This window comes from Lithobates pipiens, unplaced genomic scaffold, assembly GCF_037356315.1.
Source record: "Lithobates pipiens isolate NorthernLeopardFrog02 unplaced genomic scaffold, aLitPip1_a1.2 Scaffold_28, whole genome shotgun sequence".
In the NCBI taxonomy this organism is placed as follows: Eukaryota; Metazoa; Chordata; class Amphibia; order Anura; family Ranidae; genus Lithobates; species Lithobates pipiens.
In genome coordinates this window covers 146,866,539-146,884,610 of record NW_027507789.1, presented here as the reverse complement: position 1 = coordinate 146,884,610, position 18,072 = coordinate 146,866,539, and the positions used below count along the sequence as shown (strand labels likewise).

The 18,072-nt window shown below is 41.9% G+C and overlaps 1 protein-coding gene across 1 annotated transcript in view; it reads left to right on the top strand.

The window, feature by feature from the left end:
* RECQL5 (RecQ like helicase 5) overlaps positions 1–18,072 on the top strand; it is a 185,053-nt gene extending 166,981 nt beyond the window's left edge. Inside the window, exons 21-22 of the mRNA XM_077459673.1 lie at positions 11,710–11,785; positions 14,946–18,072. Coding sequence (XP_077315799.1) covers positions 11,710–11,785; positions 14,946–15,046 — 177 coding nt within the window. The 3' untranslated portion in view covers positions 15,047–18,072. The remainder of the gene's footprint in view (positions 1–11,709; positions 11,786–14,945) is intronic.

Sequence of the window (18,072 nt, the reverse complement as noted above, 5' to 3'; positions counted from 1 at the left end):
TTATTCCTCCTCGTGCTGACAGCGCGAGGAGAAAAAAAAAGTCCCGATCACGGCCAGTGCCCACCTGCCCCCTGCCAGTGCCACCTCAATAAAAAATAAGTTCCCCCCGTCAGTGCCACCCAGCAGTGCCCACAGTGCCACCCAGCAGTGCCCACAGTGCCACCCAGCAGTGCCCACAGTGCCACCCAGCAGTGCCCACAATCTGCCTCAACAAAGGTGCTGCACCCCAGTGCCACATATCCATGCCCATCAGTGTCCTCTACCAGTGCCCGTCAGTGCCGCCCATCAGTGCCCAGCAGTGCCACCTATCAGAGCCACCTATCAGTGCCCATCAGTCCCATCTATCAGTGATACCTATCAGTGCCCCTTAGTGCCACCCATCCATGCCATCTTATCTGTGCCCATCTTTGCCCATCAGTGCCACCTTATCTGTGCCCATCGGTGCCGCCTTATCTGTGCCTATCAGTGCCCACCAGTGCAGCCTATCAGTGCCCACCAGTGCAGCCTATCAGTGTCGCCTCATCAGCACACTTCAATGAAGGAGAAAAATGACCTGTTTGCAAAATTTTATAACAAACTATTAAACACGATTTGTTTAGCAAAAAATAAAACTCCCAGCTGTAATTAAATGCCACCAAAAGAAAGCTCTATTTGTGGGAAAAAAATTATAAAATTTTCATTTGGGTACAGTGTTGTATGCCCGCGCAATTGTCAAAGTGCATCAGCGCTGAAAGCTGAAAATTGGTCTCGGAATGAGAGGGGGTTTAAGTGCCCAGTAAGCAAGTGGTTAACCACTTAACGACCGCCGCATGCCATTGTACGTCATCACAATGGCATGTACAGGCACAAGCACGTACATGTACGTGCTTGCCTTCCAGCGGGTGGGGGGTCCGATCGGACCCCCTCCCGCTGGATGCGGCGGTCCAGTTCGCTTCAGGAGCGATCCGGGATGAGGGGATGGCCGTTGGTTTCTGGCTTTCCCCTCTCGATCGCTCCTGGCGAATGAGAAGCTTCCTCCCACTGTGTATTGTATACACAGGCAGGGAGGAAGTGATGTCATTCTCCTCGGGGCGGTCTTATTGACCGGACTATGAGGAGAGGACACAGTAAGTCTGCACCAAACACTACACTGACACTAACACACAGGCACACAAACCCCCCCCCCGTCACAGTGTCACTGATTGCAGTGATCATTTATTTACTGATCACTGCATTCAGTGTCAGTTGTAAAAGTAAAAAGTGTCAGGGCAGTTAGTGTTAGGTCCAGGGTAGCCCCCTACCACCTCCCAATAAAGATTTAACCCCCTGATTGCCCTTAGAGTTAACCCTTTCACCCCCTTTTGCCAGTGTGACTAAGCGATCATTTTTCTGATCGCTGCATTAGTGTCGCTAGGTAGCTAGTTATTTTTTTAGGTTCACCGCCAGGTTTTTATAGCACTAGGTACCCCGATATACTACCCAATAATGGTTTTAACCCCCTGATTGCCCCTAATTAACCCTTTCACCCCCTTTTGCCAGTGTCACTAAGCGATCATTTTTCTGATCGCTGCATTAGTGTCGCTAGGTAGCTAGTTATTTTTTTAGGTTCACCGCCAGGTTTTTATAGCGCTAGGTACCCTGCTGATATACTACCCAATAACAGTTTTAACCCCCTGATTGCCCCTAGTTAACCCTTTCACCCCCTTTTGCCAGTGTCACTAAGCGATCATTTTTCTGATCGCTGCATTAGTGTCGCTAGGTAGCTAGTTATTTTTTTAGGTTCACCGCCAGGTTTTTATAGCGCTAGGTACCCCCATATACTACCCAATAATGGTTTTAACCCCCTGATTGCCCCTAATTAACCCTTTCACCAGGGATCACAGCATAAGTGTCACTGGTGACGCTGGTTAGCCAGTTAGTTATTTAGGTTCCCCGTCAGGTTTTTATATAGCGCCAGGGACCCCCATATACTACCTAATAAAAATTTGAACCCCCTGATTGCCCCTAGTTAGCCCTTTCACCAGTGATCACCGTATAAGTGTTACGGGTGACTCTGGTTAGTTAGTTTGCTTTTTATAGCATCAGGGCACCCACCATTTATTACCCAATAAAGGCTTAACCCCCTGACCACCCGGCGGGTGATATCAATTAGGTTTTAGGGTCAGGGTCTGCGTCGCCCCAGGCAGCGCTAGGTTAGTGCCAGTACCACTAACACCCACACGCAAAGCATACACCTCCCGTAGTGGTATAGAATCTGAACAGATCAATATCTGATCTGATCAGATCTATACTAGCACCCCCAGCAGTTTAGGGTTCCAAAAAAACGCATTGTTAGCGGGATCAGCCCAGATACCTGCTAGCACCTGCATTTTGCCCCTCTGCCCAGCCCACCCAAGTGCAGTATCGATCGATCACTGTCACTTACAAAACACTAAACACATAACTACAGCGATCGCAGAGTCAGGCCTGATCCCTGCGATCGCTAACAGTTTTTTTTGGTAGCGTTTTATATTTAAATCCGGAAGGCAGTGCTTGGTTTTCGGGGTCCTGTACGTGGCTAGGCTCCAAAAAAGTCCCCCACATGTGGTATCCCTGTACTCGGGAGAAGCAGCAGAATTTATTTTGGGGTGTAATTTGACATATGCCCATAGCATGTGTGAGCAATATATCATTTAGTGACAACTTTGTGCAAAAAAATTTTTTTTAATATTCCTGCAACTTGTGGCAAAATATAAAATATTTCATGGACTCAACATGCCTCTCAGTAAATAGCTTGGGGTGACTACTTTCCAAAATGGGGTAATTTGGGGGGGGGGGGGGGTTTGTGCCATTTTGGCATTTTATGGCCTTCGAAACTGTGATAGGTAGTGAGGAGTGAAATCAAAAATTTGCACCCTTAGAAACCCTGAAGGCAGTGATTGGTTTTCGGGGTGCCGTACGCGGCTAGACTCCCAAAAAGTCCCACATATGTGGTATCCTCGTACTCAGGAGAAGCAGCAGAATATATTTTGGGGTGCAATTCCACATATAACTATGGCATGTGTGAGCAATATATCATTTAGTGACAACTTTTTGTAAACTTTTTTTTTTTTTTTTTGTGTCATTATTCAATCACTTGGGACAAAAAAAATATTCAATGGGCTCAACATGCCTCTCAGAAATTTCCTTGGGGTGTCTACTTTCCAAAATGGGGTCGTTTGGGGGGGGGGGGGGTGTACTGCCCTGCCATTTTAGCACCTCAAGGAATGAGATAGGCAGTCATAAATTAAAAGCTGTGTAAATTCCAGAAAATGTACTCTAGTTTGTAGACGCTAAAACTTTTGCGCAAACCAAAAAATATACGCTTATTGACATTTTTTTTACTAAAGACATGTGGCTGAATACATTTTGCCCTAAATGTATGACTAAAATTGAGTTTATTCGATTTTTCTTATAACAAAAAGTAGAAAATATATTTTTTTCTCAAAATTTTCGGTCTTTTTCCATTTATATCGCAAAAAATAAAAATCGCAGAGGCAATCAAATACCACCAAAAGAAAGCTCTATTTGTGGGAAGAAAAGGACGCAAATTTCGTTTGGGTACAACATTGCATGACCGCGCAATTACCAGTTAAAGCAGTGCAGTGCGAAATTGTAAAAAGACCTCTGGTCCTTAGGCTGTTAATTGGTCCGTGGTTGAAGTGGTTAACCACCTCAATACAGTGCACTTACACCCCCTTCCTGACCAGACCAATTTTCAGCTTTCAGCGCTCTCACAGTTTGAATGACAATTACTAGTCATGCAACACTGTAGCCATATGAAACTTGCTTCCTTTTTTCCAAACAAATAGAGCTTTCTTTTAGTGGTATTTAATCACTAGTGGTTTTTTTATTTTTTGTGCTATAAATAAAACAAAAAAATAAAATTTTGTGAAAAAAATGCATTTTTCTTTGTTTCTGTCATACAATTTTGCTAATTAGTAATTTTTCTTCATAAATTTTGGCCAAAATTTATACTGCTACATATCTTTGGTAACAATAACCCACATTAGTATATATTATTTGGTCTTTGTGAAAGTTATAGAGTCTACAATCTATGGTGGCAATCACTAAAAATTTATCACATCTGATCAGGCCTTCAGTACATCAGGTGTATCTCATTTCTTGAGACACTAACAAGTCTGGAAAGTACAAATACCCCCCAAATGACCCCTTTTTAGAAAGTAGACGTTCCAAGGTATTAAGTAGGTAGCATGGTGATTTTTTTTAAGTTGTAATTTTTTCCCACAATTCTTTGCAAAATGAAGATTTTTATTTCTTTACAAAATTGTCATATCAGATTATTTCTCAAACACAGCATATGCATACAGCAAATTACACCCCAAAACACATTCTGCTACTCTTCCCGAGTATGGCAATACCCCGTGTGAGACTTTTACACAGTCTGGCCACATACAGAGCACCAACATTGAAGTAGTAGCTTCAGGCGTTCTAGGAGCATAAATGACACATCTCATTTCAATCCTACCCATCACACTTTTGAAGGTCCTGGAGCACCAGGACAATTGAATTACCCCATTTTTGAAAGCAAACACCCCAACGTATATTCTATGAGGCATGGGCTGCAAATAAGTACTCGGGTACTCTGATGGGCTGCAGATAGGTACTCTGATGGGCTGGTGACAGGTACTCGGGTACTCTGATGGCCTGGTGACAGGTACTCGGGTACTCTGATGGCCTGGTGACAGGTACTCGGGTACTCTGATGGCCTGGTGACAGGTACTCGGGTACTCTGATGGCCTGGTGACAGGTACTCGGGTACTCTGATGGTCTAGGACAGGTACTCGGGTACTCTGATGGGCTTTGACGGGTACTCGGGTACTCTGATGGGCTTTGACGGGTACTCGGGTACTATGATGGGCGGTGACGGGTACTCGGGTACTATGATGGGTGGTGACAGGATCTCTTTATTGGGGGACCAATCGGTGTGATTGACATACACTGTAAGCGGTAACGAGATGTTACCGCAATCTCCATGGCGTGTGAGGAGGAGAACCCGGTAACATCTTGTTACCGCGGTTTGTTTACATTTAGTGATTGGCTGTGAAACGATCACAGCAGATCACATGGGTAAACAGCCGGCCAATGGCTGTTTACCAGAGTCGGTGACAAGCAGTGTTCCTGGGAACACGCCGCCACCGACGTGCATGCGTGATCACATGGTAAACAGCCATACTCAATGGCTGTTCACCCCCCCTCGGTGGTAAGTGGCATCTCTGTGACACGCCGCCACCGTAGGAGCAGGGATGCACGCGCATGATTGCCCGCATTCCCTGTTTAAATGGGAGGACGTCATATGACGGCCTCCCACCACAAGTGCCACGCCGCCTGCCCGTTATTTCACAGCCGGTGGTCGGCAAGCAGTTAAACAGGAACACAGGAGATGGTTTCTTGTGATGTGACCAAGGCGAAGGCAGAGATGAAGTGAGCTGGACAGCTTTAAGTAGGCAGGTCAGACTAGCAGGATCAGGAACAGCTTGGTAACTGTGGACAGAGATGAATAGCTGGCAACTTACCAACAGGTGAACAGCCAGCCCAGAGGCGCTAAGCCAGCCCTGACATTAGCACAGTTTTTTCCAGTTCATTAAGCATACTGGTGTTCCCTCTGTGAGGATCATCCAGTCGGCAGTGACAACCCTGTCTGTGTTGCAATCAGCACAGAACTCTGCTGTTCAGGTCAGGCCAGCACACCTGAGGATTCCTTGCTGAGTTATAAGGGCCAACTCTGTGGTAATGTTCATCTGTCTCTAAAGACTTTTGCCCTGTACACACGATTGGAAATTCTGACGGAAAAGGTCAGATCCGATTATGTTTTCAGAAAATCCGATCGTGTGTGGGCTCTATCAGACGGAAAAAGTTTGAAAGCTGGATCTCAAATTTTCCCCACAACAAAATCCGATCAGACTTTTTCCAAACGTTTTTAGAGAATTCCAACGGACAAAGTGGCACGCATGCTCAGATTAAATTACGAGACCAAAGCTATTGGCTACTAGCCTCCACGTAGTCCCGTCGTATGCAATGAACGCCACCTCATTCCGAACGATTGGATTTTCTGCAACACAAGTTTGGGCCAAAATCTGTCAGAAAAACTCAGACTGATTTTGTGGTCTTAATGTCTGACTGTGTGTACAGGGCATTACTTGTTGTACAAGAGGGTGTACGTGGCACATGCTACAGGAGCTGTTGCAGGTGGTTGGGTATTGTGTGAAGAGGACAGAAAGTCCCTCCTATTATTGTATTTGGGCTTGTTTGTGTATTTTTTCTGGAAAGGTTACAGCAAGCTGGGCACTGTATATTGGGGGACCTTCCTTTTTATTCAACCGTCGGCTTATATGCAAGTGTTTCCTCCTGTGGTCAAGCACTGGTTTTTCCCAAACTGATGTTTATTTTCTCATCGTTTTTCTTCCTCTCAACTGGGACCTTGCTAATGTCAGCACAGAGGAGAAGCCAGCATGTGCACCAAGCCTTTTCCCCCTCGTGTAGGGTACGCATGGAGCAGCTCTTCATACACTAATACTGACAACCTGCACACAGGAACATAGCATTTCCTTTCAGCTGCAGCCCTTGTTGGTCTGGTGCTTCACCTGCACTGACAGTGTTCACACAATCCTAACCTCTGTGCGCCCCCTTGTCCAGAACACCACAGTCAGCTGGTTCATTAGTATTCCTGGGGAGTCTGGTAGCTTAAAGTTGCAGCAGCCTTTCTGGGTTTTAGCAATATGTCTGGTGCCAAACGAAACATTGGTTTTGAACCATCAAATCAGCCTTATTTACATTATGTGCAAGGTTAAGCTTGGCAAAGGAAAAGATTGTGTCTTCTGCATTTCTTACAGACTCCGGTTGTAAGTGCCTGGGTTGCCAGTGTTTCCTGTACTTTCTTTTATCCTAGAGCGTTGAGTCCTCTTCCTGCCTCACGTTGGAGGTGTTTTCTTCAGTTATGCAAGATTTTATCACTCGGCTGGTGCAACTTGTAGGACCCTCTGATTAGTGGCTTCAAACCCTCACCTTCTCTTCCCCTGTGGAGTCTGTCAGTAATACCTGATATCTCTGGCTATGTGAGGAACCTTCCAGTGGGCTTGCTGTTGAATCTTGAGCGCCTCTCTTAGCTAGACTAGGAGTCCCATCAAGCCAGATTCCAGTCTTTCCTCCAACCAGGCGATCCAAATCTAGTATTTTAGGTGCTGCAAAGATCCTCTACTGAACCTATTCAGGACACCTCATTGGCATTGTTGTCTCATAAGTTGGCCTTTCTTTTGGTCAGAAGGTATTCAAAGTTGGCAGTGTTGCCCTGTAGGGAGCTTTGTTTAATCTTACATGAGCACAAAGATGTTTTGATACTAATGATTGTGACTTTTACCATTATGGGGATATTGTGTTGCCCTTCCTATTTCTTTTATTTATTAATGGTATACTCACTTTAGCCCTTGGCGTGTTAATACTGTATTTTAGGAGACACCAGCACAGAGCATGGAATGGTGTAATTAAAAACAAATAATTAGAAAGGCAAGACGACTAGTAGAAAGTTTGGACACCCTACTTTTTACAGAGATCAGACCTTTCTTGCTTCTCAATCATGATCTGCTCTCGTGGCGAGTGTCTGATACGTGGCAATGTCCCAGAGGTAACGTTTTTCTTTTCTTTAATTTTATTTTCCCCCTTTTACTTGCCATCCCACTCTCCTCTCCCCTTTTTCTTTTTGCACTCTTTGATCCCCCTTTGGGCTTATATTTTCTGTACTATAGCTGCTGTATGATCTATTACATAAATATAAACTATAAATATCATCTCGAAAATTTGACCCTTACTGATGAATTTTCCCAGCTCTTGTTCGATTTCAGCGACCTTTATAACGGCTGCATAGCCCGCCTTTGGTTTGGCATTTAATGCCTGGTCTTACTTATATGGAGCTGTCCTATATTCTTTCCATTTTGTTTTATATTATAATGTGGGATTACTTGAACACTAAATAAAGAATAATAAAAAATAAATAAAAAAAGATTAAATTAACATTAAAATAATATCCCCTTGCAATGTCCATGGGCAGTCAGCCGGCTGAAGTTGTGGAAGGCAGCTGCTCTCCCTCCTAATATCCTGGAGTCGTTCTGAGCAAAGATGATTACATACTACTACGTCTGTATGCTACAGTTGACAAATGAACATGGGTCCCTGTGATAATAAACTATCACTTTTTAGGTGTTAAGCTGGTCTGCTAATCCCCCATGGATGACAGGCCCATCTCCTCCCGCACCGCTGTGCATAGCAGAGACGGACACAGTCCTATCACCATCTATGGGGAGATCAGGTGAAAACAGACCGCCTGTCCATTTTCATCCGATCCCTCAGACAGAGATGGAAAATAGGACCTCCATCTGTCCATCCATTTTTGGAAGGCATGATCAGATAGAGGCGGATGTCAACAGACTTGTCAGCGCTGACATCCACCGCTCTACAGGGGAGACTGCAGGGTTCGATCAAGTCCACCTGAAAAACTGACAGGTGAACCTGATCAGAAAGCCTATGTGAAGGGGCCCTAAAGCTGGCCATACACCATACAATTTTCTTATGCAATTTTCTTTAGATTTACCTTCAACTATGTAGTACAAGGGCCTGCCTGACCGTAAATAAATTGAAAGTGTTTAGGTGTGACCTCATATTATATGGTTTTGGTAAATCTAAAGGAAAGTTGTAAAAAAAAAAAAAAAATTGTATAATGTATGGCCAGCCTTAGTTCTGATTGGTCTTCTTCATAATTGCCCTGCATTTGGCTCCATCCATCTTCCCATCAACTCTGACCAGCCTCCCTGTGCCTGCTGAAGAAAAGCATCCCCACAACACGATGCTTCCACCACTGTTTCACAGTGGGGATGGTGTGTTCAGGGTGATGTGCAGTGTTCGTTTTCTGCCATGCATAACATTTTGCTTTTAGGCCAAAAATGTAATTCTGGTCTCATCTAATGAGAGCACCTTCTTCCACATGTTTGCTGTGTCCCCCACATAGGTTCTTGCAAACTGAAAACGGGACTTCTTATGGCTTTCTTTCAACAATGGCTTTCTTCTTGAAATTCTTCCATAAAGGCCAAACTTGTGGAGTGCACGACTAATAATTGTCCTGTGGACAGATTCTCCCACTTGAGCTGAGGATTTCTGCAGCGCCTCCAGAGTTACCATGGGGCACTTGGCTGTTTCTCTAATGCTCTCCTTGCCCAGCCTGTCTGTTTAGGTGGACGCCATGTCTTGCTAAGTTTGCAGTTGTGCCATACTCTTTCCATTTTTGGTTGATGGATTGAACAATGCTCTGTGAGATGTTCAAAGCTTGGGATATTTTTTCATAACCTAACCCTGCTTTAAGCTTCTCCACAACTTTTTCCCTGACCTGTCTGGTGTGTTCCTTGGCCTTAATGATTCTTTTTGCTCACTAAGGTTCCTTAATAAACCTCTGAGGGCTTCACAGAACAGCTGTATTTATACTGAGATTAAATTGCACACAAATAGACTATTTACTAATTAGGTGACTTCTGAAGGCAATTGGTTCCAGTAGATTTTAGTTAGGGGTATCAGAGTAAAGGGGGCTGAATACAAATGCACGCCACACTTTCCAGATATTTATTTGTAAACATTTTTGAAAACCATTTAGAATTTTCCTTCCACTTCACAATTATGAGCCACTTTGTGTTGGTTTATCACGTAATAACCCAATAAAATACATTTACATTCTTGGTTGTAACTTGACAAAATGTGGAAAATTTCAAGGGTTATGAATACTTTAAGGCACTGTACATAGTAGGTAAGGTTGAATAAAGACACTAGTCCATCCAGTTCAACCTGTTTGGGTGTGTGTGTGTGTGTGTGTGTGTGTCAGTGTCAGTGTCAACAATCATTTCCCTGTATATTGTGTTCTTTAAGATGCACATCCAAGAGTCTTTTAAAGATATCAATAATCCTCGCTGACACCACCAATTGTGGAAGAAGTTTCACATTCTTACCGCCCTGATGGTGAAAAACCCTCTGCACAGTTTAAGGTTAAAGCTTTTCTCCTCCAATCTCATTGTGTGGCCCCTTGTCCTCTTATACTCCCTGAGACTAAATAGCTTTTTTCCTATGCTAGGGTCACCATTGAGATATCAGTAAATCTATATCATGTCCCCTCTCAAGCGTCACTTCTCCAACAAGAATAAATTGGTGCCTGTAGTCGCTCCTCGTAATTGAGGTCCTCCAGTCCAGCGCCTTTATGCGATTCAGTTCGCTTTGAGCGCTATACAAATTATTCATTCATTCATTCATTCAGTCCTCTTATTAGTTTTGTTGCCCTTCTTTGGACTCTCCCCAGTTCCAGCACATGCTTTCTGAGGACTGGTGACTAGAACTGGACAGAATACTCCAGATGTGGCCTAACCAGAGTTTTATAAAGTGGCAAGATTATAGATTTATCTCTGGAGTATATCCCTTTTTTTATTTATTTTTTTCATGCTAAAATTCTGCCTTTTTTGGTAGCTGCAGCTTGACATTGCATGCTATTACTCAGTCTGTCATCTACTATGACCCCCAGATCTTTCTCCATCCTTGACTCCCCCAGAGGTTCTCCACCAGTGAGTAGTTTGCATTTCTGTTCTTAGCCCCCAAGTGCATTATTTTACATTTGTCCACATTAAACATCATTTGACATGTAGCTGCCCACTGCATTATCTTTCTGTAAAATTCCTATATCGTGATGTGAAGTTATTGCCTTACTCATCTTTGTGTTGTCTGCAAAAACTGAGCTTGAGCTATTTATCCCATCCTCTATATCATTTATGAATAAATTAAATATAATTGGTCCCAATACAGAACCTTGGGGTACCCCACTCACCACCCCAGACAGGTCTGAGTACACGTTATTTATCACTACCCTTCGGACACGCCCCTGAAACAAGTTTTGTATCCGAGAACAAACCTTACGTTCCATACCTGCAGACCTCAGCTTGTAGTTTAAGCATTTATGGGCAATTGTATCGAATGCTTTCGCAAAATCCAGGTATACCACATCTACCGACCTCCCCTATCCAGATGGCAGCTCACTTCCTCATAGAATGTTAGTGGATTGGTCAGGCAAGAATGACCCTTCGTAAACTTATGCTCATTAATACTAATGATACTATTTTCATCAGCAAATTCTTGGATATAGTCTCTTACTATCACCACTAGTAATTTACATACAATTGATGTTAGGCTGACTGGCCTGTAGTTTACAGGAATATGTTTATGCCCTTTTTTGAATATTGGTACCACATTGGCTTTTCTCCAATCAGCTGGTACAGTTATTGTACAATAAAGATGTAGGGCTTGTTCACCCCAGTGCAATAGTATAACATGGCCTCTGGTGTGCTATGTTAAGGGAGTGGTACTAATCCTTCACAGCACTTCTGCATTGGTAAACTCTGCCCAGGGCAGGCCAATACAGGCCCTTTGTATGATAACATTTGGAACATGTGTATGGGAAATTTTATTTCTTGCTTCAGGAACTATAGGGAAATCTTCCCAATGGTAAACAAACGCCAAGTTACAAGGGGTTTTACCTATTCCTCTCTATTTCAAGATCTGCTGTTATAGTTTTTCCTATATTAGAGGAACATAAATGTGTAAAAATATAGTTTAATGTTACTGCAGATATTTGCACTAATATAATGCAATGTGAAATGTATTCATTCCTAACAGGACCTGTTTAAGGCATTCGCAAGGCAGCTATCTCACCACTTAGCTGGGGATAACAAGAAACCTCTGCGGAAAAATGGTGAGCCTTCCTGTATCCTCCGAGAAGGAGGAACATCCATTTATACAGTTTATGGTGTCAAGTAGGGTAAAATACCATTGTCTCTTAAAGGGTTACTTCACCTGAGAGGTATATACTTCATTTCTGAGTGAGCGTTGTGCCAGGTCTCTGGGTATATACTAAAGCTGGTCATACACTGTGAAACCAACAGATTCCTGATCCACAAACAAGGTGGCGAAATCCCCCCACCAGGACATTGTATTCTGACAGCTGTGCCCACTGTAGATGCTGAGCAAGTTCTCCAGCATGTCCTTTCAACAGAAGACGATCAATTGATTTCTCAAGATGGGATGACCACACACTGGAGATTTGGCTGGTCTCTGCTAAATACTTGCCATTTTGATCACTGTATGGCCAGCATTAGGCTCAGCACACGTCTGCAAATATTAAGAAGAACTCCATTTAATGCTGTTATGTATTAATTACAAGATGTTATACTAGAATATGTTGAGTATAAGTACAAAAATCAGTCTTCATGTCAGCTTCCTGGAATTCCCTGCAAAGTAGCACTACGGCTTAGAGAGGGAGGGCCAGCAGTGGCATTGCAGTGTGTCTGTGGCAATGCTTACAGCAGAGCAGTGTGCTGCTTCTCCTCCTGCCTCTCATGACTTTAGTTATACTTTGAAGATGGAGTGTTTTATTCAATCTGAGATGACAGGTATAGTGCAATTACAGATGGACTATTTTATATAATCTGAGATGACAGGTGTAGTGCAATTACAGTTGGACTATTTTAAATGATCTGAGATGACAGTTATAGTGCAATTAAAGATGGGGTATTTTATTTTAGCTGACATACCAGGTATAGTGCTATTAAACATGAAGCATTTTTTTAACTGATATACCAGGTATAATGCAAATAAAAATGTGGTATTTTGTTTAATTTTATATAATCTGAGATGACAGGTGTAGTGCAATTACAGTTGGACTATTTTATATGATCTGAGATGGCAGGTATAGTGCAAGTAAAGATGGGTCATTTTATTTTAGTTGACATACCAGGTATAGTGCAATTAAAGATGGAGTGTTTTATTTGCGCTAATATACCAGGCATTGGGGTTGATTTACTAAAACTGTAGAATTCTAAATCTGGTGCAGCTGTGCATGGCAGCCAATCAGCTTCTGACTTCAGCTTGCTCAATTAAGCTTTGACAATAAAACCTGGAAACTGATAGGTTTCCATGCAGAGCTGCACCAGATTTTGCACACTCCAGTTTTGGTAAATCAATCCCCATAGTGCAATTGAAGATGGGGTATTTTCTTTGATCTGATATAATATATAGTTACGTGGGTTGAAAAAAGACACAACTCCATTGAGTTAAACCACAAAAATAAACAAAAAAAATAATTCCCATATGCACAATCCTTTACCCACAGTTAATCCAGAGAAAGGCGAAAAAACCTCAGCAAAGCATAATCCAATTTGCTACAGCAGGGGAGAAATTCCTTCCTGATCCCCCCGAGAGGCAATCAAATCCAGGCCTTTCTTAAACCAATCTACTGAGCTTGCCAGAACCACCTCTGCAGGGAGTCTATTCCACATGTTCACAGCTCTTACTGTGAAGAAACCTTTCCATATTTGGAGATTAAATATTTTTTCCTCTAGACATAAAGAGTGCCCCCTTGTCCTCTGTGATGACCTAAAAGTGCATAACTCAACACCAAGTTTACTATATGGACCCCTTATGTATTTGTACATGTTGCTTAGAGGTCGAACAAAATATATTGGCCGGCTGATATATCGGGCAATTTTTGGCATTTTTTAATTAATCCACATCGACCGATTGTGCTGAAAATTAGGCCGATTCATTTATGCACTAGCCAGTTCACACAGGGGCGATCCGACTTGCGGGGTGACTCAGCACGACCCCGCACAGTGCGACTTCAGTGCGACTTCAAAATGACTTCTGTAATAGAAGTCAATGCAAGTCTCCTGAAGTCTCCCCATGGGAGCCACTTGAGTCTCTCCTATCTGAGCAGCCTGCCAAGTATGAGAACATTGCTAATAAAAGAAGCAAAAAGATGCAATGTTTCTACTTATCAAAGGAATGAACTCCAGTGTGTAGAATATCTCAGTTTAACCATTTAAAGACTAAATATTTTCTGACGTGTTGCTTACAAGTAAAAATCCAGCATTTTCTGCTAGAAAATCACTTCCCCACAAACATCATATATATATATATATATTTTTTTTTTAGCAGAGACCCTGGAGAATAAAATGGCGGTTGTTGCAATATTTTATGTCACACGGTATTTGCGCAGCAGTCTTTCAAACACAATTTTTTGGGAAAAACACTTTACTGTTTAATTTTTTGTTTTTTGTTAATTAACTAATGTTAGACAATTTTTTTTTTCGTCCAAAAGTTTTGATTACCTGTTTTTTTGTATTTATATTTACAGTACAGTTCAAGATACATTTTTTTTAATCAAAATTATACATACAGTGCTCTGATTGGAGGCTTGTGTGTTTAATTTAAGACATTTTCTATATCTCTTTTTATTACTTAAAGCGGAGTTCCACCAAGATGGAGTGTTTTATTTGCGCCAATATACCAGGCATAGGGGTTGATTTGCTAAAACTGGAGAGTTCAAAATCTGGCGCAGCTGTACATGGTAGCCAATAAAACCTGGAAGTTGATTGGTTTCTGTGCAGCGCTGCACCAGATTTTGCACTCCAGTTTTAGTAAATCAAACCCTATGCCTGGTATATCAGCTCAAATAAAGCATTCCATCTTCAATTGCACTATACCTGGTATATTGGCTCAAAGAAAATATCCTATCTTTAATTGCACTATACCTGGTACCTGCGCTATACATGGCAGCCAATCCGCTTCTAACTTCAGTGCAGTGCAATTGAAGATGGTGTATTTTCTTTGATCTGACATACCAGGCACAATGCAATTTAAAGATGAGATATTTATTTTGATCTGTTATACCAGGCATAGTGAAATTGAAGATGGGGTAGATTCTTTGATCTGATATACCAAGTATAGTGCAATTGAAGATGGGGTAGTTTCTTTGATCTGATATACCAGGCATAGTGCAATTGAAGATGGGGTATTTTGGTTGATGAGGCTTATTGTTGAGTGTGAATATTCATTAATTTCTTCCTTCTCCTTAGTGAAAGAAGAAGCTCAGAAGTTGATCAAGACATTTTTTAAGAACCGGACAACATGTGAGAGTGAGACGGATTGGCAGGAGATGCTGCAAGCTACCACCTAATGCCAGTACTGAAAAGTTGCCACCATGTACATGACTTATCTATGCACTAATAGAGAGCTCAGTGGAACACACAGCTACCTCATTCCACCTGTTGTACTGCTCAGTCTGTGTGTCCCCCGCCTGTTCTCTGCTGTCCTACCCATCACATTGAAATGGTTTATGTCAGCTTTAGACCAGTCTTTTTTTTTTTTTTGTGCTGCGCTTCCTATAAACGTTTTGTCTGTACAGCACCAAATAGTGATGTTGAGGTAGCAGAGGAGACAGAATCATCATGGTGTACATTTTTGTGGTCTGTTCTTCCTTGGCTAAAATATGAATTCTTTTTATGTTTAGGGAACCCATGCAAACCCCCACATTGACGTTTCCTTCACTGAAGCGTTTCCTATAGAGGTGAAACCAAAGTTAAAGCATGGGCTGCTGCTTATAGATGTCAGCAGTCAACTCTTTTTCAGATACTGCTACTGTGGTGCCATCTTGTGGATAATGATGGCACAACTACTATCTTGTTATACTACTGTATCATTGAACAAACAAGAGTGACTTGGTTGTGCTGCTAATGCTTTTTTGTGCTGATTCTATAAACAGTAGAATTATTCGCTGTTAAAGTGTACGAGGCTATAAAAATACAAGTGCTGGAGAGTAAACCTCATAAGGTGCCAGGCTGTACTTGTTTTGTTAGAATAAGGCTTCTCAGTGGGCTGGCTGAGACCTCAGAAGTAGTAATACAAATACTGACTTTCTGAAAGGTCAGACAAATTCCTCTTGTGACAGAGCTTGGCCTGGTTACTAGATCTCAAGATTTAACACATTGATGTCATTTCAAAGGTCATTTTCAATACTTTCAAATAAATCCTGGTGATCATGCCATGAAGATTACCCGGATTTCTTATAAGAGCTACAAGTAGTCATTTCAACACACAATGATACAGGTATTTCTATAGCACTGACAATTTACACAACATTTTGTACATTCAAATCGGCTCCTGCTACAATCTTAGGTCCCTATCTCACATGTGTACATATACATACTAGGACTAGTATAGACAGGAGCCAATTCACCTTCCAGCATTTATTTGGAGTGTGGCAGGCACAGGGAGAACATGCAAACTCCATGCAGGTAGTATCTTGGTTGGGGTTCAAACCAGTGACCCTGCTGCTGTAAGCCACTGTGCTGCATGTAATGCTAGCATGTTCTACTGTGTTTACCATCAGGAACCCCGTTCTGAAAACTGCCATGCAGGAAGTGACTGCAACAAGGCTACAAGAGATGAACACCACTGAGATAAATAACAAAGGCTACCACAGTTATTTTATTTTAAACATGGCAATTGTTTGACATGTAAACAAAAGTAGAAAATGCACAGGCAAAAAGTCAGACGTGCTGTGCAATAAGACTTGGGGACAAGATATGCAGGACTAATAGTAATTACAATAGGTAATCAAATATATCTACGGTAAGTGAAAGTTCAAAAAAGTCCAAAAAGTAGTATATGCAATTGTGACAGTGGTTCTGGTCATAGGCATATCAGTGATCACATTCCACCATGTGAGCCACCACCAATACAAGATGGACTCTTACCCATGTTCATGGACTCTATCACAGAGTCAGATGCGCATAATATAGTGTCCACATGTGCCAAAATTCCAAACCTCCAGGAATCACATATGATCCAAGGATATCCCAGTATATCACATATAATCCAGGTATACCTTGGTAGATATGATGGAATAAGGTGTCGCCATGATTATGAAATAGAAAAAAGCTCACATAGTGTAAAACCGCAAAAGAGCTTTTATTGATGCAAAAAAGTGATTAAAAATAATCCCATAATGTATAATACAATCAGCCCAGTGTATAAATCCAAGGCTTGAAAAAACATGCATAAGAAAGGTCCAGATGGTGTACACAGCAGGACAAGTGTGGCGACAATGCACGTTAGCTCCGCCTTGCACGTTTCATCATAACCGACGCCATCTGGGTCATATTTGAATACCCATTGTAAAAACTATTAGCACTGCATATCTTGTCCCTAACTGGTTGACATGTAATGCTTTAGAAATTGAATTGTTTATTTAAGGAGTCTCCAGCAGCACAGGGAGGAGTATTCTGACAAAACTGCTACATTCTGTCAGCTATGACGCATATTCTGCAGCACTTAATTTAATATTTTTTCATCGTACAAGTTTATTTTATACAAAAACTTTAATTAAAAGTACATATCCCCCTTCCCTCTCGGTCCTTGCACATCATTTTTTTTATTTCTTACCGAAAAACTTTCATCCAGATGGTGCGCAATTGTCTTCTGTCCTCATCCTGTCTCTCCAGCGACATCCTGTGGATGAAGTAGAGTGGTGCAACCATGTCACACAGCAGTGACATGCATGTGTTGCCAGCACTGGAAGATTGGGGAAGATGTGTTAATGGCTACAACTTGCAGAAAACTTCAAGTGGTGGAGCCATACCTTTCTGTAGGTCAATTTCCAGTATTCAGCCAGGAAGTGTGGCAGCAGCTACTGGACTCGGCAGACTTTCTGTAGGGTACAGCTTCAAGGAGAAAGTGACTATTACGGAGAAAGCTGTGGGTTTTTTTTTTTTTTTTTAACAGGAGTTAGTAAATTGAAATTGTATTTAAATTGTGAAGCTGGAGTAGAGCTTTTATTTCCATACCCATTTTTGTTTTTAACAGGAAAAAAAATGCTTACGTTCAGGGGTTCAATGGAAAAAAAATAAAAAAGTTTGCACATTAGTAATAAAACAAAAACTGACACTTTTATTATTGCTTGAATAGGAAGGCTTGCAGGGATTATGTCTTCATTGCTGCTTCTGCATATTCAATATGAATGTGGTGCTTTTTTTAACAGCCATAGGTGTTTGACATTACTGTTATTTATCTGACGCTGGAAGAGTTTGGAATTGCCTTAAATTTCATGTGTTTTGTGACCAAGCCATACATAAACCTTAGATTACAAGAAAACGCGTGTAATCACTTACCTTCATAAAGCTAATTTTTATTCTTTAACAGTTA